This window comes from Aquarana catesbeiana, linkage group LG04 (assembly GCF_042186555.1).
Source record: "Aquarana catesbeiana isolate 2022-GZ linkage group LG04, ASM4218655v1, whole genome shotgun sequence".
Lineage (NCBI taxonomy): Eukaryota > Metazoa > Chordata > Amphibia > Anura > Ranidae > Aquarana > Aquarana catesbeiana.
Window position 1 is genome coordinate 130,916,853 of NC_133327.1, and position 27,921 is coordinate 130,944,773.

Consider the following 27,921-nt stretch of genomic DNA (forward strand, 5'->3'; position numbering starts at 1 on the left):
TTAGAGGATGCCAGGAGTTCTTTGAAGAGAAGGCAGTGGATAATTGGTCTCCTGTTCACAGTGAGTACACTAATGCTAACAATTTAAAAGGGTCCCTTCCAAAACTGACCACCATTGTGGCCATTATTATTATTTGTTTCATATAATGATTATTACTAAAAATATTTAGAGAATGAAAAGTGAGAGTTATATGCACCCATTTCTTTATTATTGCATTTAAAACTTGCTATACTTGCCTACTTGATCATGCTAATGTACTGTGAGCTACAAATAAAATAATATTATCAGGGGTTCCCTAAAACCTAAAAACTATTTTACGGGTTCCTCTATGGAAAAAAAGGTTGATAAAGGATCATGAAAATATGTAAAACCAGTGCTACATATCCTGCCATTGGCTAAAGACACAGTGGCATATTGTAAAGAGTAAACATCTTAAAATTTAAGATGTTCATTTGCTAGGTATTATCTTTGATAACATCCCAGCTTCTAAAAAATGTAGTAATTCATATTGCCTTGGCCAAGACACCTCTGCCAATTTATTAGTTAGCTCCCTATTCTCTTGAACAATAAATTCAGACCACAACAAGCCCTTGTTCTCATTCTTTCATTTTTTTAATAAAAAAACCAAACACATTTGACATAATGATAAATGTATAAGTCCAGGCATTGAGGTGTAACAAACCATAATGACGCAAGACACTGAAACACAAAAAGGCTTTGTAAAACTTTGCCAAAAATACATCTTCAATATGTCTGTTGTTTTGGGTAATTTTGGTAATGAGCTACTTACAGCACCATATTTTGTAAGCAGTTTTAATGATTTTCTTCCAGTTTTGACCGGATTTTATATGGTTTCACCACCCAGTTACCCATAACCTGGAATGGCCAATAGGCAGGGTTATTCCAGATTTGTGTTTTCAGTCCTATACACATGAAGGACCTCCTTCCCTGAAACCACACATTATCATATCATTGATACTAGAAAACAAAGCAGAATCATCTAAAAATTTCCAGCAGAGCAAATTCAGCTTAGTCCCAATTCAAGAATCCTGAAGATGGCTATGAAATTCCAAAACTGTCAACCTTACACCTAAACAAACAAAGTGGGTATTTTGTATAAGGTATAGGAAATAAACTAGTTTCTGACCTTTACTCCCACTTCTCTCCTACCCATCCGTCTCTTTTCTGGTCTTGTCTGATACCCCATTGTTCCCTGTAGTGCAATAGAGAGAGTGATGTCTACCCTTTTGCCGGCAGGACTGCTAGCATTTAATCCATGCCCATCCAATAGCCTTCTCCTCATTATGAAGTGTCTACTCATTTTATTGCTTGTAAAGTCTGCGTCTCTGACATTCTATGTAAACTCTAACTGGGGGACTCACTACTAGCACATGTGCTTCCTTTGTCAACTAGGTTCTCATCTAACCTCTTGGCCTCTCAAGTACATCCTGACTATATGGGCTGCCTGAGAGCAGCGCAGGATGCATCCTTGTAGTCTGTCCCTATTGTCTATACTTAATGGGTCAAATACACTGACAATGACAGCACCTTATTGCTGAAGTCAGGAAGGCAGTATGTTCAGTGCAACTTTAGGCAAAACTAAGCCTAAGATCAATCATACAGTGAAACCTGTCAAAACGTGTAAGGTGCTGGACATATGTGTGTGTATAGATACATAAATGTAAAATTACCTGTGATAGGCTTATATTTTAACTTTTATTTAGCTTTATTAGCATTGTTTGACTCTTCAGCTTATAGTGGAACTTCACTCTTAGTCAACATTGACTATTTTTAATCCTTATGCTGCTAGGATTAGTAAATAGATTGGAAAGTATCTTATTTTCTTGTTTTAAACTTTTACATTTATTTTAGTTATTTCCTGGTTTCTTGCCTAGGCAAATTATGTCATACATCACAAGAGTCTTCAGGAGGGGAGGAGGGGTTTTCTAAGCTAAACACACCCTTCAGCCTGCATGTCTAAGCTAAGGGCACATGGACTCCAGGAAGTAAATGCTACATGAATCATCTACCCTTACCCAAGATGGCCTCGACCAAATATGCTAGGGAGGTGTTTTTCAAGTGATTTCTCAGCAAAATAAAGCATGGAGATGATTGATGGGTGGAGTTTTCTTTGAATATTAAAAATAAATTAAATAGCGTTTTTTGTTTGTGGTTCTCAGATGCAGTGTAGTTCCACTTTAAGTCTGGAAGTGAGAGTTAGCCTGTCTGACAACCTGTTGCTGCCCCCTTAAATGCTAGCACTTCTACAGTGTTTTCTTCTGAGTGTGCAAAAGAACATCAAATACCAGAGTGCTCTAATGAGGCCATTGAAGGGCAGCAACTGATAGATTCCAGGCAACCTCTGATCCTCTGATCCTTTAAGCTGGCTTTTGATACAATTTCAGATAGTACCTTGTTTACTTCTTTTCCAGAGGGATCTGGCGAACAAGTGACTTGCATTGAGAGAACTTAACTAGAGGAAAACGATATCTGCAGCTATTTGAATAAAACTGCTTAAAAAATATGCTTCGTTCTGCCACTAATTTACAGAGAATGCTTACTATATTATGGAACACACTCCTGATTTTTTCTCACCATCGCTAAATGAGTATTTTCCAGAGCTTTGCCTGTTTGGGTCATTGAGCTCATCATAGAGTCCAGTATCAATGATTTCTTGTTGCCAGCTGATTGGCACTGCACCAGTTGCAAACCTCTTGAATAATTTGTTATCTTTTTCATCAAAGTCAATCCCTTTGACCTCAGAGAAATCAGCTATGTCTGCGATGTCCTTAGCATAGACCACAGACGGGTCTGGGACAAACGGAGGGTCCACCAACTCAGCCTCCAGTCTGTTGAAGTTTATTGAACTAAAGAAATGATGTTTCCGCGGGTCATCATCATTGGATCTATGAGAAAGAATGTTACAGAGCTGGTTAAGAGAGATACATTATGTTCAGCTATACGTCATAAAAAGACCCCTGATTGCCCCCCTGACACATTCCAAGTCGCCTAATATTTAAAAAAAATGAAAGATTATTAAATCACATAGCCTTGCAAATTTTAGGTAGATATCTATTTACTGCTAGCAGCAATGCCTTAGGCAGGCCATAGATGGGACGATTCCCCCTTTAACACACTCAGTTCTCCTGGAGGGGACGAGCCGTCCCTGCCGGAGAACACAGTGATTACTGCTAACGGCTATAATAGCCGCTGGCAATAATCGCATGTAAAATCCGACAGGCTAATCGTGCGCAAGTTGATCAATCGATTAACTTGGGTACATTCGGTCCTGCTGGACCCACCGAACCTCGAACCGTCTTTAGCTCTCGCACTGCAAATACAATATTCATTCATCTGAGGCTGTAGGCACCGGACTACCTAGACCCACTCACATGCCAGAAAACGTACGGCTGTTTTCCAGGAGAAGTTCAAGACAGAGGATACATTTTTCAGGGTATCGCATAAGCAAAAAGACATTTCAAATGTTTCCTCTAACACAGCAAATCTTCACTTTTCAATCTCAAGTCCATTTTAACTGGCAGTCACAATCAAGTTAGCATAATTCTAGAAGCCATGTTTCATCTCAGCAATAACAAGCAATTACCAACAACTGAATGGCTATTGGGATTTTCCAAAGGTTCCACCATAAAGATGGTATTTACTGCTGGAACATGCTTGTGAAAGGTATCCATATATGAAATAAGAACACTACAAGTTGACAGAGTATTGGGTAAGAGTACATGACACTGAGTTAGACAATTTGTAAAATGTTAAATTTACTTCTATCTGCTGCTTTTTGGCAGACCAAGTGTTTTGCACTATGAGAACTTCACACGGCAAGGACTGCTAAGTGGATGTGAATTTCAGGCAAGGAAGTGCTTTTTTCAGTCCTTACTACATAGGATCATTTAGGGCTTCTTCCCATAAACCCGAGCCACCAAATTGCATATTTTCTTCACCTTTGTTAGTGCAGAAATAATTGCACATAATAAATAGTTGACAGATAACGGTGTATTCCTGCTGGGTATTCTGCAACAATTTTTGCACAGCTTCATATGACTAGTTTAAACATTATTTATTTGCAAATTTCCAAAATAAATTTCCATTGATTGCTATGGAAAGCAACAACATGCCTTAGCACTTTGCCCCTTGCCTATTCAATGAGCCTAACATTGTTATATCAATAACATAACCATAGAAGAAACTCACACGTATGGTCCATCCCTTCTAGATTGTAAGCTCTAACAAGCAGGACCCTCTGATTCCTCCTGTATTTGAATTGTAATTCAACTGTACTGTTTGCCCCAACGTTGTAAAGCACTGCGCTAACTGTTAGCACTATATAAATCCTGTATAATAATAATAACGGTAGCCTTAATTCTGATCTTTGCAGAAACACTGAAGACTGGCTGTTTTCAAAGTACAGTATTGCACTTTATTTGGGACCATATCCCTCTGCCACTTGCCCCTCTTTTTGGTCTGATATGTACATCTCTATACAAATTGTACTATTTTACTACCAAAAGTGTTAAGCCGGGTACACACTATTAGTTTTTTTTCGTTCAACTCTGTGGACAGAACAAAAAAAAACTGTCAGTTCAGGTCGGAGCCACTGTACTAACCATGTGATGTGATCTGCGCTGAGCTGTTGTGTTCTGACAGGGGGACGGCCCCGCCCCCAGAACACTCTGATCAGCGCTCTCTGCCTTTTGCCTTTGACTGGGAGTCGGTCAGATGCTGATTTTCCAGCATGCACATCCAACAGAAGGCTTCTGTCGGACAGACCGACATAGACACAGGCCGAATGTCAGACTTTTTAATTTTTTTCCTTTTTTACCAGCCATTGTCTCCCGACATTTGACCCCGGTGTATGGGGCTTTATGCTGCAGTAAACATTTTATCTATTTTCTATATTGCTGCATTTGTTATTTTGTAAAGCCAACATAAAGGAAAAAAGTCAAAAAAGGACTTGTGGTTTAGCCAATATTTTTCTGCCTGTTAGATTTTGTGGTTCGTGTCCCTTGCCTACATACGGTGTGCTAAAAGGTGTCCCTCTTTATCATTTCATAAATCTGAGAGATATGCGTATGTGGCCACTGGGTAAACAAAAGCAGAAAAAAAAATCATATCTATGGGTACATCAACAGATTTGCTTTGAGTACAAAATGTACAGATACTGAGCCATTTCATTCCGCCTTCAAAACGTAGAAACCAGTTTGCAACTAGATGGATAACTCCAGCACCCTCTACTGGAAAGAGAAAATATCTTTTTAAGTTTGCAGCATAAATGTATTATGCATTCATAGAATATGCATATGTACAAGCACAGTTTATTCACTACGATTAATAACAGAGGAGGGCTGACAACTGGGGAAAGCAGGCAAAAGCCCAACAGGTCACTCAATTTTTGAAAAATGAAGGCCAGCACTGAGAACGTAGTAGGGGTTCCATTAGGGGTTGAACTAGCTCATACAAATCAGTGGTGTGTACACAGTGCACTATACATAGGCTTTTTTTCCATACATAGGGCCCATTATACATGGGTGTTTAGTTGATGCCACTGCTTTATAGGCAATCCTTACACATATTTCAGTTTATGTTTTTTTTTTATTTTAGTAATTAGTCCCAGTCATGCCTGTCTTGCAGGAGGATCAAGCCGCCGCTGCTGAATCATCATTACTACAACCATATCATTTTTAACAGCTTCCGGACCAGCCACTGCAGTTTTACTGTGGCAGGCTGGCTCCCCTGGGCAAAATCACGTTACTATATGTGATCTCGCGAGGTCCGGATAGCAGGCGCATGCGGGTCGCTGCACAGCGGGGGTGCCGATGCTCGTGGCCGACGGTCGCAATGACCACCGGCCACGAGCGATCATGACCAGGAGACACAGAACAGGGACTAGTGTGTGTAAACACATACTTCCCTGTTCTGTTCTGAAAGGAGTGACAGATCGTGTGTTCCTATTAGCTATTAACCCCTTCACTGCCCCCTAGTGTTAACCCCTTCACTGCCAGTGAGATTTTTACAGTAATCAATTCATTTTTAATCGCACTGATCGCTGTATTAATGCCGATTCCAAAAATGTGTCAAAATTGTCCGACGTGTCCACTATAATGTCGCAGTCACGATAAAAATCGCAGATCGCCGCCATTACTAGTAAAAAAAAAAAAATAATAATAAAAATGCTATAAATCTATCCCCTATTTTGTAGACGCTATAACTTTTGCGCAAACCAATATAAGCTTATTACGATTCTTTTTTTTACCAAAAATATGTAAAAGAATACATTTCGGACTAAACTGAGGAAAAAAATAGTTTTTTTATATATTTTTTGGGGATATGTATTATAGCAAAAAGTAAAAAATAATGCGTTTTTTTCAAAATTGTCACTCTTTTTTTGTTTATAGCGCAAAAAATAAAAACCGCAGAGGCGGTCAAATACCACCAAAAGAAAACTATTTGTGGGAAAAAAAGGACGTCAATTTTGTTTGGGTACAACATCGCACGACCGCGCAATTGTCAGTTAAATCGACGCAGTGCCAAATCGCAAAAAGTGCTCTGGTCAGGAAGGGGGTAAATTCTTCCGGGGCTGAAGCAGTTAATACTACGTAACATGTAAACATGTATCCTGCAACAAAGAGCTACCTAAAGTTAATCTTTAAACTGTTTTAGGCTGCAAATGAAGCATGCAGCTGCATAGAAGTCTCTCTTATGTGTCTTACAATAATTAGATGTATGTCTCCAAATTTTCTCTTTATTAGACCCCCTTCAAAATGATAAAGGCTTTGTACACTGCAAAACAGTTGTTTGAACAAAGTACTAGTGTAGTTACTGTATATTTCTTGTTTCATTTGTTTGCCTTACCTTGTGAGACTGGGTTCACACTTATGCGATTTGGATGCGGGTTTCTCTGCATCCAATTTGCATAGCAGATGAATGTGACTGGCTCTCTATGGAGCCGGTTCACATATCTCCGCAGCAGGTCCGGTGCGTTTTGCGGGAAAAACGTGTGCCTTTTTTGGTCCGTCTCCGAATTTTGGGCTGAATTCGGACCTGAAACAGTGAACCAGCATGCATCGGACCCCTGCTGTGTGACGGATGCGGTTCATATGTGAACTGAGCCTAATGATGGGCTCACATGTTGTGGCTGCAGTTTGTAGTGTAATGGCTGATCAGTTCCCCTATGACCATGTATTCATTCACCTAGCTTTTCCCTATTCGCAAAAGGCAGAGACTATTTTTTTCCCCCCGCTGTCGGCTGAATCCACCCCCCCAATCCATACCAGCTTCTTTGGGTCTGGGTTCTTTGGGTCTGGTATGGATTTTAAGGGTAACCCCCACACCAGAATGAAAAAAACAAAAAAGGCGTGGGGTCCCCCCCCAGTATTCATACCAGACCCTTATCCAAGCATGCATTCTGGTAGGTCCGGAAAAGGGGGGGGGGGGGCGAGCGAGGGTGCTTTGGGGCGGGGGGGGCGATGTTGGTCAGTGACGTCACAAAGGGGCAGTACCACCCGGTAATATTTGTTTTTATTTTTGATGTTTAACCACCTCAGCCCCAGAAGATTTTACCCCCTTCCTGACCAGAGCACTTTTTACAATTTGGCACTGCGTCACTTTAACTTACAATTGCGCGGTCATGCAATGCTGCACCCATAAAAAAATTGCGTTCTTTTTTTCCCTACAAATAGAGCTTTCTTTTTGTGGTATTTGATCACCTCTGCGGTTTTTATTTTTTGCGCTATAAACAGAAAAAGAGTGACAATTTTGAAAAAAAAAAACAATATTTTTTACTTTTTGCTATAATAAATATCCCCAATTTAAAAGAAAACAAATAATTTATTCATCAGTTTAGGCCGATATATATTCTTCTACATATTTTTGGTAAAAAAAAAAAAAATAATATCGCAATAAGCGTATATAGATTGTTTTGCACAAAAGTTATAGCGTCTACAAACTATGGGAAAGATTCATGGCATTTTATTTTTATTTTTTTACTAGTAATGGCGCTGATCTGCGATGTTTAGCGGTATTGCAAAATTGCGACGGACAGATTTTTGTGACCATTGGCATTTATACAGCAATCAGTGCTATAAAAAAATGCACTGATTACTGTGTAAATGTCACTGACAGGGAAGGGGTTAACACTAGGGGCGATCAAGGGGTTAAATGTGTGTTCCTTCAGTATGTTCCAACTGTATGGGGATAGGACTGAGTAGGAGAGGAGACTGTTCCTACTTACTAGGAACAAACGACATCTCTCCTCTCCTCTGACAGCACAGGGATTTGTGTGTTTACACACACACACACAAATCCCCATGCTGGCTCTCGTGAACGCGATCGTGCGTGGCCGGCGGCGATCGCAACCGCTGGCCACACGCAACGTGTCCCCCGCCATGCAGCGGGCGTGCGCCCTCTGGTGGCCGAAAAGGGGAAGGACGTACCCATATGGGATTTCGCCCAGGAGAGCCATTCTGCCGCAGTGTATATGTGTGAGCCAGCCGGGAACCGGTAAATAAAAGACTACTATCTTTTTTTACACTAAACTTTTTTTTTTTTTGGTGAATGAATAGTACTCATTCACATGGGGGGCCAGGATCCCTTGTTAAAGGGGGCTTCCAGATTCCTAAAAAACCCCCTCACGGGCCAGGGTTGTGGGGAAGAGGCCCTTGTCCCCATCAACATAGGGACAAGGTGCTTTGAGTGAGGGGCAGAGCCCCCTGCCCCAAAGCTCTCCCCCATGTTGAGGGCATGTGGCCTGGCATGGTTTGGGGGTGGGGTGCTCGTTCCCCTCCCCCCCTTTCCTGACCTGCTTGCTCGGATAAGGGTCTGGTATAAATTTTGGGGGGCGGCCCCACACCATTTTTTTTTACATTTTGGCATGGGGGTTCCCCCTTAAAATTCATACCAGACCCAAACAACCTGGTATGGATTTGAGGGAGCCCCACGCCATTTTTTCTTAATTTTTCATTGCCGCCATTTTTAATTTTTTTTTTACATTTAGCTGACAGCGGGGAACCACGCTGACAGCTTATGACTCATCGGTTGTTAAGGACACGGCGTGTGGGTTCCCCTCAAAATCCATACCGTCAGACCCGAAGGGTTTTTTTTCTTAATTTTTCATTGCCGCCATATTTTTTTTTTTTTATTTACAACCAGCTGATGATGTGGCAGCCACCCGCTCCTTAACAACCATGACAGTTACTTGTTGTTAAGGACGCTCCTTGACAACCAGCTATTTACAGACAGTGTTAAGGACGCCAACTACCGACAGTGGTAAATTACCACAGGCTTTCACTACTAAAATACTACATGACTTCATAAGATAACTCATGTGGTAGTTTTGATATTGGTCAGGTCACACACCTGAGCATTTTGTAAGACGAAGCTTGAAGCACCAAAACGCTCAGGGAGGAAAATAATGCATCTCTCCATGGTAGTGATTATATGTCCACTCCAAAAGGCCTGAAGGCAAACACCTGGAGCCCGAAAATGTTTTGGAGCCATTTTTGTTGTTTGATTCTGGCTAATTGGTGCACATTGATTACTTTAAAATTTAACTGATGTGCAAAAAAAGCCCAATATATGTATCTTGTTGAGCACTTATGCACAGTTTTAAGCTGATAAGTCCACACATCAACAAGTGATTTAACAGGTGATACTGTTGTCTATAGTCTAATACAAAAACACATATAGCTAAAATTCTGTAAACGTGCATAAAAACACACAGGAAAAATGTGTAAAAGCACGATGCTCAGGTGTGAATGCAGCCTTAGGGATTGTGTACATGAGCTTTTGTTCATGTTAGAATTGCTTTTTACCCCATAAAAGTCAATGGGCATGCAAAAGCAACTTGAAGCAGCTTGATGCAGCTTAGAAAGAGGTCAACTGTAGGTCAGATGCATCTGTAAAGCAACTTAGATTGAAATCAGAAGTAAAACTCCCAAATACACCAATTCATTTCAAAGCACACTACATTGGCTGTCTACACAAGCCCTTACAGTGCAAGATTGTAAAAAAAAAAAAAAAAAATTATACATACTCACCTATGCTGCATCTGATGTTGTCCCCCACTGCCTCTAAGCTCAAGAACTGAGCTTTCACGTGACTGCTGATTGCTCACTTCTCAGGTCCACTCTGAGCAAGGGGCGGTGACTGTCAATCACTGCTCTCTGCTCTGCCCCTCCAATGCTCACTGGAGTACTGAGAGGATGAGCCAGCTGCCAGGAATCTAGGTGGATCTGACCTGGGATCCTCTGAAAGACCGTTGCTGGTGTGTGACATCAGCCCACAGCAGACTTTAGCCCTCTCTTGGATGATTCTGGGACACAGGACTGCAAAAGTAAGTGTACTGCTGTGACCCACGTGTGAAGTATGGCCAAACAAGCTTTGGTCATACTTTTCTTTTAAATTGAGTCAGAGCACCCACCTTCCTCGTACTGTACATAGCCATTTTCTTAATTTTGCATATGTGTTAATAAATTCAACATGTACAGATGGAAATAACAACTTATGCCGTGTACACACGAGTGGACTTTCGACGGACTGAAATCCGAAGGACTCTTTGACGGACTTTCAACGGAGTTCCAACGCAACGGACTTGCCTACACACGATCACACCAAAGTCCGACAGATTCGAACGTGATGATGTACGACCGGACTAAAATAAGGAAGTTCATAGCCAGTAGCCAATAGCTGCCCTTGCGTTGTTTTTGGTCCGTCGGACTAGCATACAGACGAACGGATTTTTCGACCGGACTCAAGTCTGTCGGAAAGATTTGAAACATGTTCTATTTGTAAAGTCTGTCTGATTTTTCGACAGCAAAGGTCCGATGAAGCCCACACATGATCGAATTGTGCAGCGGATTCATTCCATCGGACCTTTGCTGTCGAAAAGTCTGCTCGTGTGTACACGGCCTTAGTAATGATTTTAATTTACATTTGGCAAATAATTCCTATTATTAAACCTACAAAAATATACAATATTATTAAGCAAACCAGAAGGGACAGCATGAGTAAGAAGTGAGATTTATAACTCATGATTTGGTGAGAGGTGGGTCACCTTTTAAAATGAATCACATTTTCATATGACAACCTGCTTCTGGTGTGCATGTGTATATCTGTGTTTGTTCTCATTTTGTGGTTTGCTCACTATACCCCAGGTGAGACATTCCATGATCCTTTTACATATATTTTATTTTCATTTTTAATTTTAATAAATACAATGCTGTGTAAAAGTATTTGCCCTCTTTCTGTTTTTTTATTTTTTCGCATATTTGTCATACTTAAATGACTCAGATCATCAAATACATTTTATTATTACACAAAGATAACTGGAGTAAATACAAAAGGCAATTTTTAAACGATGGTTTCATTTATTAAGGCAAAAAAGCTGTCCAAACCTGCCTGGCTTTATGTGAAAAAGTAATTAAACAACCTAATTGCTGGTTGTGCCACCGGCGGCAACAACTGCAATCAAGCGTTTGTGATAACTGGCAATGAGTCTTTCACATTGCTGTGGAGCAATTTTGGCACACTCTTCTTTGCAGAATCGTTTTAATTCAGCCACATTGAAGGGTTTTCCAGCATAAATAGCCTGTGTAAGGTCATGATACAGCATCTCAATTGGATTTAAGTCCGGGCTTTGACTAGGCCACTCCAAAACCTAAATTTTGCTTTGTTTGAACCATTTGGAGGTGAACTTGCTGTTGTGTTTCGGATCATTGTCCTGCTGTATAACGCAAGTGCACTTGAGCTTAAGGTCACAAACTGATGGCCAAACATTCTCCTTTAGGATTTTCTGGTAGAGCTCAGAGTTCATGGTTCCATTAATTATGGTAAGTTGTCCAGGTCCTGAAGCTGCAAAGCAGTCCCAGACCATCACTCTACCACCACCATGTCTGACTGTTGGTATGATGTTCTTGTTATGAAATGCTGTATTAGTTTTATGCCAGATGTAACGGGACACACACCTTCCAAAAAGTTAAATTTTTGTCTCATCAGTCCAAAGAATATTTGCCTAAAAGTCTTGGGGATAATCAAGATGTTTTTTTGGTAAATGTGAGATGAGCCTTTGTGTTCTTTTCGGTCAGCAGTGGCTTTGGCCTTGGAACTCTCCCATGGATGCCATTTTTGCCCAGTCTCTTTCTTATTGTTGAATCATGAACACTGATTTTACCTGAGGCAAGTGAAGCCTGCAGTTCTTTAGATGTTGTTCTGGGTTCTTTTATGACCTCCTGGATGAGTCGTCGTCATATTCTTGAAGAAATTTTTGTAGGCCGGCCACTCCTGGGAAGGTTCACCAATGTTCCAAGTTATTTCCATTTGTGGATAATGGCTCTCCCCATGGTTCACTGGAGTCCCAAACCCTTAGAAATGATGTTTGTTTCTAATCTGTTCTTGAATTTTTTTTAGCTTGTGGCAGGATGTGTGGCTTTTTGTGACCCGTTGGCATGCTTCACTTTGTCAGACAGCTTCTATTTATGTGATTTCTTAATTCAACAGGTCTGGCAGTAGTCAGGCCTGGGTGCGGCAAGTGCAATTTAACTCAGCTTTCCAAAAAATTGTGGTTAATCATGCTTCAGCATGGGAGGGGGCAATTACTTTTTCACATAGGGCCAGGAAGGTTTGAACAGCTTTTTTCCCCTAATAAATGAAATATGAATTTAAAAACTGCATCATGGATTTACTCGGGTTATCTTTGTGTAATATTAAAATTTTTTTGATGATCTGAATCATTTAAGTGTGAGATTATATGCAAAAAAAATAAATAAAAATCAGGAAGGGGGAAAAAAATTTTCACAGCACTGTATGTGTACAAAACTTTGATTAATTACGGACACTAACAGTGGTTGTAAACCCATAACTGACCTCAGGTGTTACATAGAGAAACAGGTCCTCCTACATAATTCAAGCAAAGCGCGGGACTTTAACGGTCATCTCAGGACTGGAAAGATATAAATTGCAGTTAAAAAAGTTTACATTTCATTGCGCACAAAACACTAAAAAGCATTTCAATATATAGTGTGCATTTTAAAAAGAATATACCAGATACTCCCAGCTATTTGTTCACTAATAAGTCAAAGCAATGCATATACAAAGATATTAATTCTGCTCAGTGGAACTTCTGAAGCTGTAAAGCTCTACGCGTTTCACAGTTTTTGCTTCTTCAGGAGATAAACTTAAACTGTGCTGGTAATAACACAAATGATCATTACTTTCACAAACATAAAACTTGCATGTAAATATAAAATCACATATAAATAACAATGTGTATTTAGAGAGTTACTGACAACTGGTATAGCAATACCACAGGCGCCGTCCACAATCAAAGGGAGAACACAGGAGGAAGGTACCCCAGGGATCTTTCCATCCCTGGGGTACACTCCTCTATATGCGACTTTTATGTTTGTGAAAATAATGATCATTTGTGTTATTACCAGCACAATTTATCTCCTGAAGAAGCAAAAACTGCGAAACGCATTGAGATTTCATAACTTCAAAAGTTCCACTGGGCAGAATAAATATCTTTGTATATACATTGTTTTGGCTTATTACATATTGATGGATACTGTGGACAAATAGCTGGGAGTGTCTGGTATATTCTTTTTAAAATGTACACTATCTATTGAAATGGTTTTTAATATTTTGCACGCAATAAAATGTAGACTATTTAAACGGCAATTTATGCCTTTTCAGTTTATATGTCCCACTATGCCTAAATGATGTACCCCCTAAGGTGAAACAATTGGAATACCCAGTGCAAAAGCACTGGAGAGAACCCCTATTGGATCTATTATAGACAGACCAAGTGTTATTGTAAAAATAGTAAAGTTTATTACAAATACATATAAACGAAAGTGGATAAGAACATTAGTGACTTCAATAAAAACAAAGATACAAAGTATGTAAACCCACTGCCCTAAGAGCAGGCAGGCTAGTGGTGATGCATACAGGCATTGACACCTTACATGTTATGGACAAGACATTCCTTCTTCGTTATATTTTGGTATTCCTTGTATTATAGAAACCCTGTACCCAACTTGACTTAAATAACCTCTGAAGAAGGACTGTCTTGTCCGTAACATGTAAGGTGTCAACGCCTGTATGCATCACCACTAGCCTGCCTGTTCTCAGGGCAGTGGGTTTACATACCATTGCAATTTTGGGTACTTTGTATCTTTGTTTTTATTCAAGTCACTAACGTTCTTATCCACTTTTGTTTATATGTAATAAAATGTACTATTTTTACAATAACACTTGGTCTGTCTAAAATAGATCCAATAGGGGTTCTCTCCAGTGCTTTTGCACTGGATATTCCAATTGTTTCAATTTACCGGATCGGTCAGACCAAGTTATTTGGTATACACACACCAATTCCTCCCCTTTTTTGTTTTTTTTTGTCCCCCTAAGGTGAAATGTCAGCCCACCCTGTCTCTCGGGATACCACCACACTCCTGAGGGTCAAGGGGGGTGCTACAGCCTAGGTTGGCTAAGATAATCAGTGTCCTGATTACAATAAAGCGCCCACAGTGCCAGAAGTGAGTGCCCACCAGTGCCAGCAGTTTTCCCACCAGTGCCAGCAGTGAGTGCTCACCAGTGCCAGCAGTGATCGCCCACAAGTGCCAGCAATCAGTACCCATTAGTGATGCCAGTCAGTGCTGGCTATCACTGCTGCCCATCAATACCTATCACTGCTGCCCATCAATGCCCATCAGTGCTCAGTGCCGCCCATCCGTGTCACCTATCTGTGCCCATCAGTGTCACCCACCAGTGCCACCCATCAGTGCTGCCTATCAGTGCCACCTATCAGTGCCCATAAGTGCGGCATATTCGTTCCTCATCAGTGCCACCTAATCAGTGCCCATGAGTGCCGCCTCATCAGTGCCCATCAGTACAGCCTATCAGTGCCCATCAGTGCCGCCTCATCAGTGCCCATCAGTGAAGGAGAAAAATTTCTTATTTACAAAATTTACTGACAGACACTAAGAAAAACTTTAATTTTTTTCAAAATTTTCAGTCTTTTTTTTTTTTTTTTTAGGAAAAGATAAAAAAACCAGAAGTGATTAAATACCACCAAAAGAAAGCTCTATTTGTGTGAAGAAAATGATAACAATTTCACATGGTTACAGTGTAGCATGACCACGCAATTGTCATTCAAAGTGTGACAGCGCTGAAAGCTGAAAAATGGCCTGGGCAGAAAGGGGGTTTAAGTGCCCTGTATTGAAGTAGTTAATAGATTTCACATGTTCGGAAGAACTTTTTGCCTGTTTGACATGTTCTGGTGCGAACCGAAACGGGGGGTGTTTGGCCCATCCCTACTTTGGTGTATTGATGATGTATATATTTGTGTATGTGTATATTTGTACATAAGCACATATGGCCATCCAAAAAGAAAATAACAAATAAGCATTTTTACTGGAAACAAATCATTGTGATTTTTTGTACACACAAGGCATATTGGGCTTTCCTCACCTGCTTCCCAATCGCTCCTCTGGTTTCTTTGCTAAAAAGAGTTTACATATATCCTTAGTCTCTGCAGTGAAATTTGGATGGTTAAATGTAACCGGGTCCTCCAGTGTCTTCCGTTTTACCTCGTCCTTGTTTGGTTTCTCCTTTGGATCTCTGAAAGGTGTTTGGGCTGCAATCATTTCATACACACTGCAGCCCATTGCAAACCAATCCACAGGATAACTGTAATTCTCATCTTTCAGAATTTCAGGTGCCATGTAACCATTGGTCCCAGCCTAAGATACAGAAAGAGACAGCAGTGTTTTGCAGAATAGCATTACTACCAGAAAGTGTGACAAATATATCTATTAAAGAAAGCTAAACAAGAAAAAGGAAATATCAGATCAGTTGTGAAATCCTGGAAAGTGGCTTAATGAACACCTTCACATTTTTTTAACATATGCTAAAAACTCTCCTTTTCAAAAAGTCCAGAACTAGAAAATGTAAGTTTGGTTTCAGCTTACCATTTTATTCCACAGAGCCAGTGTTAATTTTGATGTCACAACAGAAGCACAACTTTAAAATAATAAAAAAAAAGTAGACTATTGGCTGTAATGCCATTGCACATATGACTTGAATATATTACCAACATTAACCACTTCCATACCAGGCACTTTCATCCCTTTCTGCCCAGGACAATTTTCAGCGCTGTCGCACTTTGAATGACAATTGCACGATCATGCAACACTATACTCAAACTACATTTTTATCATTTTCTTCCCACAAATAGAGCTTTCTTTTGGTGGTATTTGATCACCTCTGGTGTTTTTATTATTCGCTAAACTTAAAAAGACAGAAATTTTTGAAAAAAAAAAAAAAAGTTTCTTAGTTTCTGTCGTAAAATTTTTTTTTCTTCTTCACGGACGGGCACTGATATGCAGCACTGATGGGCACTAACAGGTGGCACTGATATGCAGCACTGGTGGGCAGCACTGATGATGATTTACTGACAGATGTTACTGCTGGGCTCTGATTGGCACTGGCTGAGCCGCCGATCGGCTCTCCCTGTCAGTGCGAACCAAGGAATGTCGTTCATCGCACAAACCAGGAAGTGCCGGTAATCAGCTGTGATTGGTCACAGCTGATCACGTGGTAAGAAGCCTCTGTCAGAGGCTCCTTACTACAATCAGAGATGCAGTGTGTCAGACTGACCCACAGCACCTCTGATCGACGTGCTGCCCACCCCCGTGGGCGTGCGCCGGCATGTCATCCTGCTGGACGTCATACGATGCCCAGTCAGGATAACAGAACCACCGCCTGGCCATCAATCTGCTATAGGCCGTGCGGGAAGTGGGTAAATATTAATAAAAAAAAAAAAAGAAATGGGCCAAAAATTTGGGGGTAGTGATATCCCCTAATGCATCAGACTACACAACCCTGAATTTATTGCCGCTATTGAATGTAATGAACCAACGTTTATTGGCTTGGTCCCACCTCCCCCTTTGCCACGTTGGCAGAATTAATCTAATTAAAATTAAGTTGCTCCCCTCTATATTGTATATCCTTCCTCATGCCCCAGTGTGGATCCCTAGGAAATACTTTAGGTAATTTGAATCTGCAATGACCTCATTTCTGTGGGGAGCTCAAAGGCCTAGGTTTCGGGTGACAATCCTGCAAAGACCATGGACTGAGGGTGGAGTGGCTTGCCCAAATCTATTTTTTCGTATTACCTTCCCACCCTGCTTACTCAGGCCCACAATTGTAGTAGCTCTATGAGTAGCTAGTAGTAGATTGTAGCTGATGAGACCAACGCTGCTGTAGTGCTTGAAGCAGCGTAGCTTGGCTCTTATGAAGCCCTAAGTAATTTACTATATAGAGGTCGGTCAGCCTTGATCCTGATCACTCAGTCTATGAGAGCTGTCATTAAGGCATGGCAACTTCAGCATCCGGTATCCTCTAATACTTTTTCACCACATGGCATAATCCCTCCCTTAAGCAATTTTGCTTGTTTCCTGACCCTATTGTGTGGGCCTCTAAGGGGATAAAATATCTTAGCCAAATTTGTGAAGGGGGGCACTAGACATTCAACTCCCTAAAAGTGACATATGCCCTCTCTAACTCATATTTGTTCAGATACCTTTAGTTGCGACATGCCTTTCAGTCACAATTCGGCAATCCTATAAAGCCTATAACTATCAATTTGTCCCAAATTGAATCCCTACTACATGTGGATGCTTTGAAAAAACACAAACACTCTCTTCCATATATAAGACCCTCCAACCTACCGTTCACGACGGCCTTGACAAATTATTAGCGCGTGGGCGTGCGGAGGTACCAGAGTTAGATTCAAAGGACTGGGAGGATGTTTGGGACTATCCCATGCAAAGGTTGGTCTCAGCCAGAGACAGGCTAATACAATTTAAGATTCTTCACAGAGTTTATCTAACGCCTCAAAGGTTACATAAGATTATCCCTCACACTCCTCACAATGTTGGTGCTGTACGGCAGACCCTGTCACGTTCCTACATGTTTTTTGGGAGTGTCTGGGTATAAAATTATTCTGGCCAGAGGTTTCCCAATGTATCTGCACAGTCACCACCATTGCTGTACCATTATCTATTGATGTCTGTATTTTAGGTCTAGTGCATTTACTGTCTACCTCTAGGGCCATGAGAACTCTGATAGTTTTACGCTCGTAAGTCTATACTTCTTAAATGGAAATCTGCTCAAGCCCTTACCCTAGATGGTTTTAAGACTGTTGTCAACAAAATGGTCCCATTGTATACATTTACATATGAACAGACAAAAAAATAAACTCAGCGCTTGTTTGAGGAGAGACCCTGGAGGTGTACACAGATCAAATAAATGTGATTAAAAGAGTCTTTCAATAGGAAGGACAAAGTCCATAGCAACAGTCTCTAAACTGAAGAGGGGGAGGAATTCATGTACCAGCAATAAGGGCAGCCAGTGTGAAGAGCTAGAAGCAGTCTCTGCAATGCAACAAAGGATAAGAAATATGGTGCCTCTAAGTGCAGTATTGGTAAACCATTTAATGATAAGTCAAAAGTGAAACTACTCACAAAGGGAGCATAAACACAAGCATGATAGTGATCCTGCAGCAAAATCCGGGGGTGGTTTTTTCCTAAACGTCCGTGTCACTGAAATGGCTCTCTCGCCCCCCCCTCTTTTCCTGCGGCCTGCCAGGTTGTGTGCTCGGATAAGGGTCTGGTATAGATTTTTGGGGGGATGACCCACGCCATTTTTTTTTAAATTTTGGCATGAGGATCCCCTTAAAATTCATACCAGACCTGAAGAGTCTGGTATGGATTTTGAGGAGAGCCCCCACGCAATTTTTTTTTAATTTTGGCGTGGGGATCCCCTTAAAATTCATACCAGACCTGAAGGGTCTGGTATGGATTTTGAGGAGAGCCCCCACGCCATTTTTTTTTTTTTAATTTTGCTGCGGGGTTCCCCTTAATATCCATACCAGAACTGCATGGCCTGGTATGGAATTTGGGGGGACCCCCATGCAATTTTTTTAAAATTTTGGTTCTGGGTTCCCCTTAATATTCATACCAGACCCAAAAGGGACTGGTAATGGACTGGGGGGGATCCCATGCCGTTTTTTTCAATGACTTCTTTTCTCTGTATTGCCGGGACCGACAATTCATTATAACCGCGAGTATGTTTAAATGAATTTTTTCCTTTAGAAATGTCATTTTGTGCAGAGACTGTTCTAAACACGGGAAATATCCACTTTACAGGCATACTATAGACACCCCCCAGGTACGAAATTTAAAGGAATATTTCACTTTCATTATTTCACTTTAAGCATTATTAAAATCACTGCTCCCGAAAAAAACGGCCGTTTTTAAAACTTTTTTTTGCATTGATACTTTTTATGACAATACCATGCATATAAGCCTTTAAAATTAGCACTTTTGATTTCTCCCATAGGCTTTTAAAAGGTGTTCCGCGGCTTTCGAATTTGCTGTGAACACCCCAAATTGTTCGCTATTCAGCAAACAGGCGAACACCCGATGTTCGGCTCGAACAACTGGCTCATCCCTATACAGGACCTTTGTCATACAAAGTACATATTACTGATGGTAGAATATTTCAAAGGCACGTAGATCAGATCCAAGAAAGAAGTAGGGAAATTGTACCTGCTGCTGGTTCTAGTGGTACTGGGATTCCAGTGATGCCAGATCATGGTAAACCATTGGTTGATACAGGTGCTATTGCTCCAGGAAATGTTGTTGCAAAGACAGTTTCTCTCAGTCCCTCTGACACAGCACAAAAAGAGGAATTGCACCCAACTGAGGGTCCCAGGGAACTGTCTCAAACAGTGGTCCTTAGGCGTCCAAGGAGAAATATTCACCCTCCCAGTTATCGCAAAGACTTTGAGGTCTTGGGGGAAGGAGTGTTATGTGTTAGTGCACAGGTGTCAAATACAAGGCCGAATCCGGCCCTCCAGGCCATTTCATGTGGCCCTCGCACCTCTCTTGCAGCTGCAGAAGAGCTCCAGCCCTCCTCTGATCCGCCTCCAGACCCCTACTTTCTGCTTTCAAACAATGCATCCAGCTTCTTCCCAGCAGCAGCATAAGGAAAGGGGGTGCACTGTGATGTTAGGGAGAGTAGGGGACTTAACTTCTGATGGTGGGGTGGCTCTTGACATCTATTGTAAGGGGAGGGGATGCCCTGGACATCTAATCTTACAGATACAACCGGCCCTTTTGAGGACAATCATAATGCTGATGTGGCCCACGATGAAATTGAGTTTGACACCCCTGTATTAGTGTGTCATACTGCTCTCCATCCAGTAGGGGGAAGCATTGTAAATATGTTCACTTCTTTATTGTTCTGGTCTAATTATGTATTTTTAGCATCTATGGTTCCTGTATGTCTGTGTTGGATTAAGTAACAAAGTCCTGTGAATGCCTGTCCATGTCAATGGCTCAAATTAATTTTAAATACACAAAAGAATACATACTTACATTTTGTTTTGACTAGAGTTTAGTGTCACTTTAACTCCTTTCAATTCACCCAACTGAGTTTGACATGCTTGGAAAATATGCAAATGTTAATGTGACATACAGTCATCAACAGCATTTATTTTTTAGGTCTGGTCAGGTCTCCCAAAGCCTGGTGGTTGAATGTCCCTGCCTGTCTCTGGAAGAAGCTTCCAGAAATAACCACTATATTATGAGTTTTTATCTGACCTCAGCCAATCCTTGGGAGGGGGAGGCCAGATGGTGTGGCTGGGCAGAAGATAAATGTTTGGAAGGGCCTGATCAGCTCTCTTCTGTGACCTCTGCCCCTGGGAGGCAGCCTATGTTACTGAAGAGCTGTTGCTGTTAGGCCTCAGCATGTGCTTTACTGAGGGCCTTGCAGGAACTTGGACTTAAGGAAATCTGCTAGAAGACACTGCCTGTGAAGCTCCACTGGAATAGGGAACCCTTTCATTGATGAGAAGCACAGGGAGGCCGGTTGGGGAGCTGTCTCTGGACATTGTGAGTAGGACTAAGCCTAGAGCTCCAGGGATGCTTGTGCTTTGAGGGTAAGATGCCACTGCACCCAGTGTCACAATTTAAAAATTGTGTGGCTGTGCAGGGCTCCACCGACACAGTCACCTCATTCACTCACAGATCTGTGAATGAATGAACTACAAAACTCTTCTTCCACTGTGACAGGCAGCTTGTAGTTCTCAATGAACTGCAAGGGTGTTAATGAGCACTTTCATAGTTTATTGATTCTTCCTGCAATACAGTAATTGTCTGCCCATACACGAGGTACAGGTAGACAGCTATACTGAGTGTCTGCAGGAGCCTGACATTGCAACCACGACCCAATGATTGTGTGTGCAATGCTTTACGGGCTGTAGTGTAGAAAAGTATTAAATGCAAATTTTTTTACTTGCAAAATCATGTGCATTTATTATTTTTTTTACAAAAGGTGATCTTTGTAAACTACTGAAGAACTCTGCTGAGAAATTGTCCTGTGATACCTGTGTGTGTTTTTGGAGTATCTGCACACTCTTGTTCAAGTACTGCAATAATTCTTCAAAAGGACAACCCTAGACTAAAACCTCGTACACACGGTACAATTGTTGGCCAACCGAGCGTCTGATGTCCTTGGATCCCGTCTGATATCACCAAAGAAAGTGAGCTGCGGCCAGGGCCTTGTGAGTACAGACCCCCTAAAGGGATCCTAGAGACTCATGTTGCTAAATCTCCCTCTTGGTGCTAGATGTCATCATACTGGTTGTAAGCTAAAGGGGGCACTGTCTTAAAGAAGCAAAGTTCACTAAATTCCTTCTGCTAAAAAGAGATTTTCTCTATTCTGTATAGCCTGTTGCATAGTTTTACTGACGTTCTGCTATACAGTTCTGAAGAGAAGGCTGTACTCGCTTGTGAATAGTTAATTTAGAGTATCCTACTAATTCCCTTTTCCTATCCAAATTCTCCAAATAAAATACAAAAACACACCTCCCCTAGACTGGTTATTGGAGACAACGAGCAGAAGAGTGTGTGCACCTGGCTGTGTGAAAATACCCTGTAACTTGGCTGTGGATTAATCAGTGGGAGACTCGGGCAAACAAATTCAAGCGGCTCCTTCTGGGCTAGTGCTACACGTGTATGGCCAGCATTAGTGGGTGGAGGCAGTGAGGAATGAGTTAAAAAGCAGAAAAAAGGGCTGGATGAGAGGGTGTTAATGGGACTCCTAAACTCTTTTGGCTTTAAGTCTTTGGCAGCCTAGAGAGATGAACTATATTTTAGGAGGACAACTTCAAACCTAGTACACACGATCAGAAAATTGGATGAGAATTGAAGCGATCGTACAATAATCTGATCGTTAGTAGCCAATCATAACCGTTGGTCCGAAATTATCCAAAGAAACAAACATTTTTCTGGTACAGTAGCAGATCGTACGATTTTCATTTAACCGGTACAGTTTTCGTCCAAAAAAAAACAAAAAAAAACGGAAGAGCAAGAAGAGCACCTAAATGGGAAGGGTGCAACTCTGATGGGAGAGATGGCCGAGAAGTTAGAGGGGTTTTTAAACTAGGTGTTGGGGGGTCCAGATATACAGCTAGTCAGCATTGAGCAAGGTTCAGCGGATAATATTGGGGCATTAGTGGCAGGGCGACTAGAATACCAAAACTCAAGGTAAGTAAGCTAGCAAATCCAAATTGCAGCCTCATAACAACTAACAAGGAAATTGTATGTGACAGGCAAAGGTTTTGAATGCATTCTTCTCAGTTTTCACAAAGGAAAAGAGGAGATATTGTAACCAAGACTGTAATGCTAATAACACGTCACAGAAATAGACTTGAAAAACTTAACATAAATAAGTCACCACAGGACCAGATGGCTTACACCCAAGGGCCTTTAAGGAACTCAGTCAGGCGATAGCCAGACCATTGTTCCTAATTTTTATGGACAGTGTACTGACTGGAATGGTACCAGCTGATTGGAGAAAAGCCAACATGGTACCAATATTCAAAAAAAAAGGGCAGAAATATATCCCTGGAAACTACAGGCCAGTCAGTCTAACATCAATAATATGTAAGCTATTGGAAGGGATAACAAGGGACCATATACAAGATTTTGCTGATGAAAACAGTATAATTAGCAGTAATTAGCATGGATTCATGAAGGATCGTTTGTGCCAGATCAATCTATGAGGAAGTGAGCTGTCATCTAGATCAAGGAAGGCCGGTGGTGTATCTGGATTTTGCAAAGGCATTTGATAAAGTCCCCCACGAACGTTTACTTTACAAACTGAGGTGTTTTGGCATGGACCATAGGGTATGTACCTGGACTGAAAACTGGTTACAGAGGTGTGTCTAAAGGGTGGTGATAAATGGCGAGTAGAATGGTCTAGTGTGGTAAGTGGGGTCCCCCAGGAATCTGTCCTGGGGCCAATTCTGTTTAATTTATTCATGAATAATATAGAGGATGGGATAAATAGCTCAATCTCAGTATTTGTGGATGACACAAAGCTAAGCAGGTCAATAACTTCTGTGCTGGATGTGGAAACCTTACAGGGAGGCCTAAATAAAATAATGGGTGGGCAACTACATAGCAAATGAGGTTTAATGTTGAAAAATGTAAGGTGATGCATTTGGGTGCCAAAAATACAAACCCAATTTACTCGCTAGGGGGGGACCTCTGGGAGAATCCAGGATGGAGGTGGGGATGAATCTGGGGGTCTTAGTAGATGACAAGCTCAGCAATGGCATGCAATGCCAAGCTGCTGTAAACAAAGCCAACAGAATTCCAGCATGCATCAAAAAAGGGATTTACTCAAGGGACAAAACGATAATTCTCCCACTCTACAAGACTCTACTCCGGCCACATCTTGAGCATGCCATCCAGTTCTAGGCACTAGTCCTCAAGAAGGATGTGCTGGAACTGGAAAAAGTTCAGAGAAGGGCAACAAAACTAATAAAGGGACTGGAGGACCTCAGCTATGGGGAAAGACTACAAGCCTCTGGAGAGGAGACATGATAGCGATCCACAAATATATCTTACTGGTGACCTGAGCATAGGGAGAAAACTTTTCAGTGAAAAGGAGTTTAAAAAGACATTACAGCCATCCACTGAAATTGGAAGAGAAGTGGTTTAACCATAATCACTGTAAATGGTTCTTTACTGTTAGAGCAGTAAGGATGTGGAATTCTCTTCCACAAGCAGTGGTTTCAGCAGGGAGCATCGATATTAACAAAAAAAACTATTAGATGTGCATCTTAATGATTACAACATACAGGGATATACGTTAAACTATTGAAATAAACACATTCACACACAACCACACAGGTTGAACTGGTGTCTTTTTTCAGCCTTACCAACTATGTAACTACACATGCTCAGAAATGAAAGAATGCAATACAATACACTATATCACTTCTGAGTTTGTATTCTGTCATATGAGAATTTTCATAAATTGGGTAACCTTCAATTTTCGATATGAGACTAGCTTGAAAAAAACAAAATGGTCTACGTCAAATATTCTCATCATGTGTACGAGGCTTTAGGAGCAGCTTTAGACTGCTTCTCTCCTAATATCAGTCATATCAGTCAACGGGAACACAAAAGTTGCTTGAATAAGGTTGAGGCAGCTTAGATTTAAGGGTGGGTCAGATGCAGGTCAGCTGCAGTCAAATGCAATGTATTATCAAATGTCAAACTGATCTTTCCAAGCATATAGACTTTACCTTACACATGAGCCGTATGTGGAGAACGGTCTCAAATGCTTTTGCAAAACCCAGGTATACCACGTCCACAGCCACCCCTTTGTCCAAGGTTTTACTTACCTCCTCATAAAAAGAAATCAGGTTTGTTTGACAACTTCTATCTTTTTTTTTTTTTTTTTTTTAAACATAAAGTTTATTTATTTGCCCCAAACAAACAGAATACAAAGCAAGTTACATTAGCTCAAGACAGATATTGTATAATGATCATCCATACCACACAATTAATGGTGAGAGTAGACTTTTAAAACTTCAAATCAAAGTTGCTATAAGAGCCCGCGTGAGGAGGGAGGAAGAGTGGGGGGGGGGGCCCGGGGAGGGAGCCCCGGCAGGGATCCTCCAATCTTAGCTATATATTAACTGTGTATCGGGGAGGCCTTGTCAGGGGCAAAATTACATGAAGCAGGGATGATTGGACAGCCAAGAGTGTAAGTTATGGTACTTAGTTTATCTATGGAATGGTCAGGTGTTTGGCCTCCACCCAACCCACCCTATCAAATTTCTTCGGACAGTTCCTTCCCATATATTTTAGTTTATATAGGGGCCATAGTTGTTTAGTAGGTGGTTGAGGCTGGTTCCAGTTGAGGAGAATCGCCTTTCTGGCATACATCGCAGTGTAAAAAACAAATAATTTTTTCCTTTTGGAGAGTCACATATGCCCAGCAGGAGGGGGATAGGACTATAGGGAACCCTAAATTTGCCCACCGAGTTAATATCATCCAGGACTGTCTTCCAAAAAAAACACACTATCCTTGGATATGTCCACACAGTATGATAAAAATCTGCATCGTCTGAGCCACACCTGGGACAGGTGGCTGTTCTATTTGTATAAATTTTGGCCAGGCGCGATGGAGAGTAATAAGCCCGGTGTAGAATTTTAATTGGGTAAATCTATCCCTAGAGGAGATGGTCAGAGTTAGGTATTGCTGCACCCCCTCCTCCCAGTCATCAGTCAGATCAGGGATGTCACGCTGCCAGGTTATCATTAGTTGTGAGACTCTAGACGTGTCCAACAGGGTAAGTTTGTTATAAATAGACGAGAGTAGTCTAGTGCCTTCAGGTGCACGAAGTTCAGTTTCCAAATCAAACATCTGCAAAATTATTGGGTTGGGAAACTGGGAGCGAAAAGCATGTCTTATCTGAAGAAATCTAAAAAACATCTGGTTTGGGAGGCCCTTTCTACTCTTCAGATCATCGAACGTTATCAGTTGTCCCTGCGATACAATATCACCAAGGGCAACTATTCCGTATCTAGCCCATATGGCGGGATCTGGTATCGACTGAAAATGACTCGACCGCGGGTTACCCCAAAGTGGTGTCACAGGGGACCACGTATTTTGTTTCTCTAGTTTCGCATTCACCGTATCCCACACCTTAATGGTCGTTTTCATGGGCACAGATATTTTGGGATTGGAGCGGGGCCCTCTATGTATGAGATTTTGTAGCTCCGAGTAGGAACCAAGTAATGCGGCCTCCACATCAGATGCCGGGTTAGAGGGCTCCTCCGCGAACCACCACTTTAACGTCACCAGGACTGCCGCCCAATATTTTAAGAAACATGGGAGTGCCAGGCCTCCCAACGTAACCGGTAGTTGTAATGTTGTTTTTGCAATTCTAGGGGCCTTTCCATTCCATACAAAGGAGATGACCAAACTGTCTAACTTGGCAAAGAAAGAAAGAGATATGGGTACAGGAGTTTGTCTGAATAGATAGGTGAATTTGGGCAGGATGGACATCTTAATTAAATTTACGTGGCCACTGGACTAAGGGGAAGAGATTTCCATGAGGAAAATTGGTGGGTCACTCGAGACATCACCGGGGTTAGATTCAGGCCAATGAACTGACGAAGGTCTCTATGTATCTCTACGCCAAGGTATCTGAACTGTGATACCCGGCGAAGCTGTGCGTCCAAATGCAAAGGAGCAACCCCAGAGTGCAGTGGGAACAATACTGATTTTCCCCAGTTAATACATATTCCTGAATATCGCCCACATCTATCTATAACCTGAAGCGCTTGTGTCAATGATTGTCCGTCGTCTTTAAGATATAACAAGGTGTCATCCGCATACAATGACACCTTTTCCTGTAGTGGGCCTATAGTAATACCCTGTATGTGTGAGGTGGACCTAATAAGGATAGCCATGGGCTCTATCTCCAGCGCAAAGAGCCCCGGGGATAAATGGGCAGCCCTGTCTCATTCCCCTACGAAGGGGAAAAGACGGAGAGAGGACCGCTCCAGTGCATACCCTGGCCGTCGGGGATCTGTACACTGCCTCAACCCAGGAAATGAAGACGGGACCAAATCCAAATCTGCGGAGGACCTCCCACAGATATTTCCATTCCACGGAATCGAAAGCTTTTTCTGCATCTAGGGAGGCCACTACCGCTTGGTCAACGTCTCCAATCCCCGAGGACAAGACCGCATACAGTCTCCGCAGGTTAATTTCTGTGCCCTTGCCCGGCATGAACCCCGATTGATCTTCGTGCACTAATGACAGTATTACCTCATTGAGACATCTGGCGAGAATTTTGGTTAAAATTTTTGCATCAGAATTCAATAGGGAAATGGGCCTATAGGATGAACATAGTTGGGGATCGTTCCCTGGTTTGGGCACCACAACTATTATTGCTTGTGCCATAGAAGGGGGGAGGACTCCCTCCTTTAGCGTCTTAACAAACATGTTGTGTAGTCTTGGAGCCATTTCCTCAGTATATTGCTGATAGAACTCAGGAGGAAATCCATCCGCCCCAGGAGTTTTACCTAGTTGTAGAGAGCCCAAGGCTATTTGGACCTCTTCTAATGTGATCAGACTATCCAGGGACTGCCTTGCCTCCGGGGTAAGAGTAGGAAATTCCACTTCATCTAAGAACCCAGGTAGCTCTTCTTCAGAGTATCCTGCTCTTGATGAGTACAGATTGGAGTAGAATTCCATAAAGCATGTGTTTATATCTGATGGGTCTGTCTTTATTGTTCCTTCAGTCGCCTCAATTCTCGCTATAGTGGGGGTCGTGGATTGTTCTTTAGCAAGCCAGGCTAACAGTCTCCCTGTCTTCTCCCCCTGTTCAAAGATTTTTTGTGATTGAACCAACTGTCTTTTATTGACTTTGGCCACCCTAAGAAGCAAAACCTCCCTGTACGCTGCTTTCATGTCCTGTCCTGTGATGGGGTTAGCCGTGAGGGCAAAGTCAGATTCAAGAGTCTGAGCCTTGGC

General features: G+C 41.7%; 1 protein-coding gene across 1 annotated transcript in view; it reads right to left on the bottom strand.

The window, feature by feature from the left end:
* Positions 1-622: 622 nt before the first annotated feature.
* Positions 623-27,921, bottom strand: part of GRK7 (G protein-coupled receptor kinase 7) — a 104,834-nt gene continuing 77,535 nt past the window's right edge. Inside the window, exons 3-4 of the mRNA XM_073625639.1 lie at positions 15,478-15,749; positions 623-2,906 (exon numbers count right to left, since the gene is read on the bottom strand). Of these exons, the coding sequence (XP_073481740.1) occupies positions 2,561-2,906; positions 15,478-15,749 (618 nt within the window). The 3' untranslated portion in view covers positions 623-2,560. The remainder of the gene's footprint in view (positions 2,907-15,477; positions 15,750-27,921) is intronic.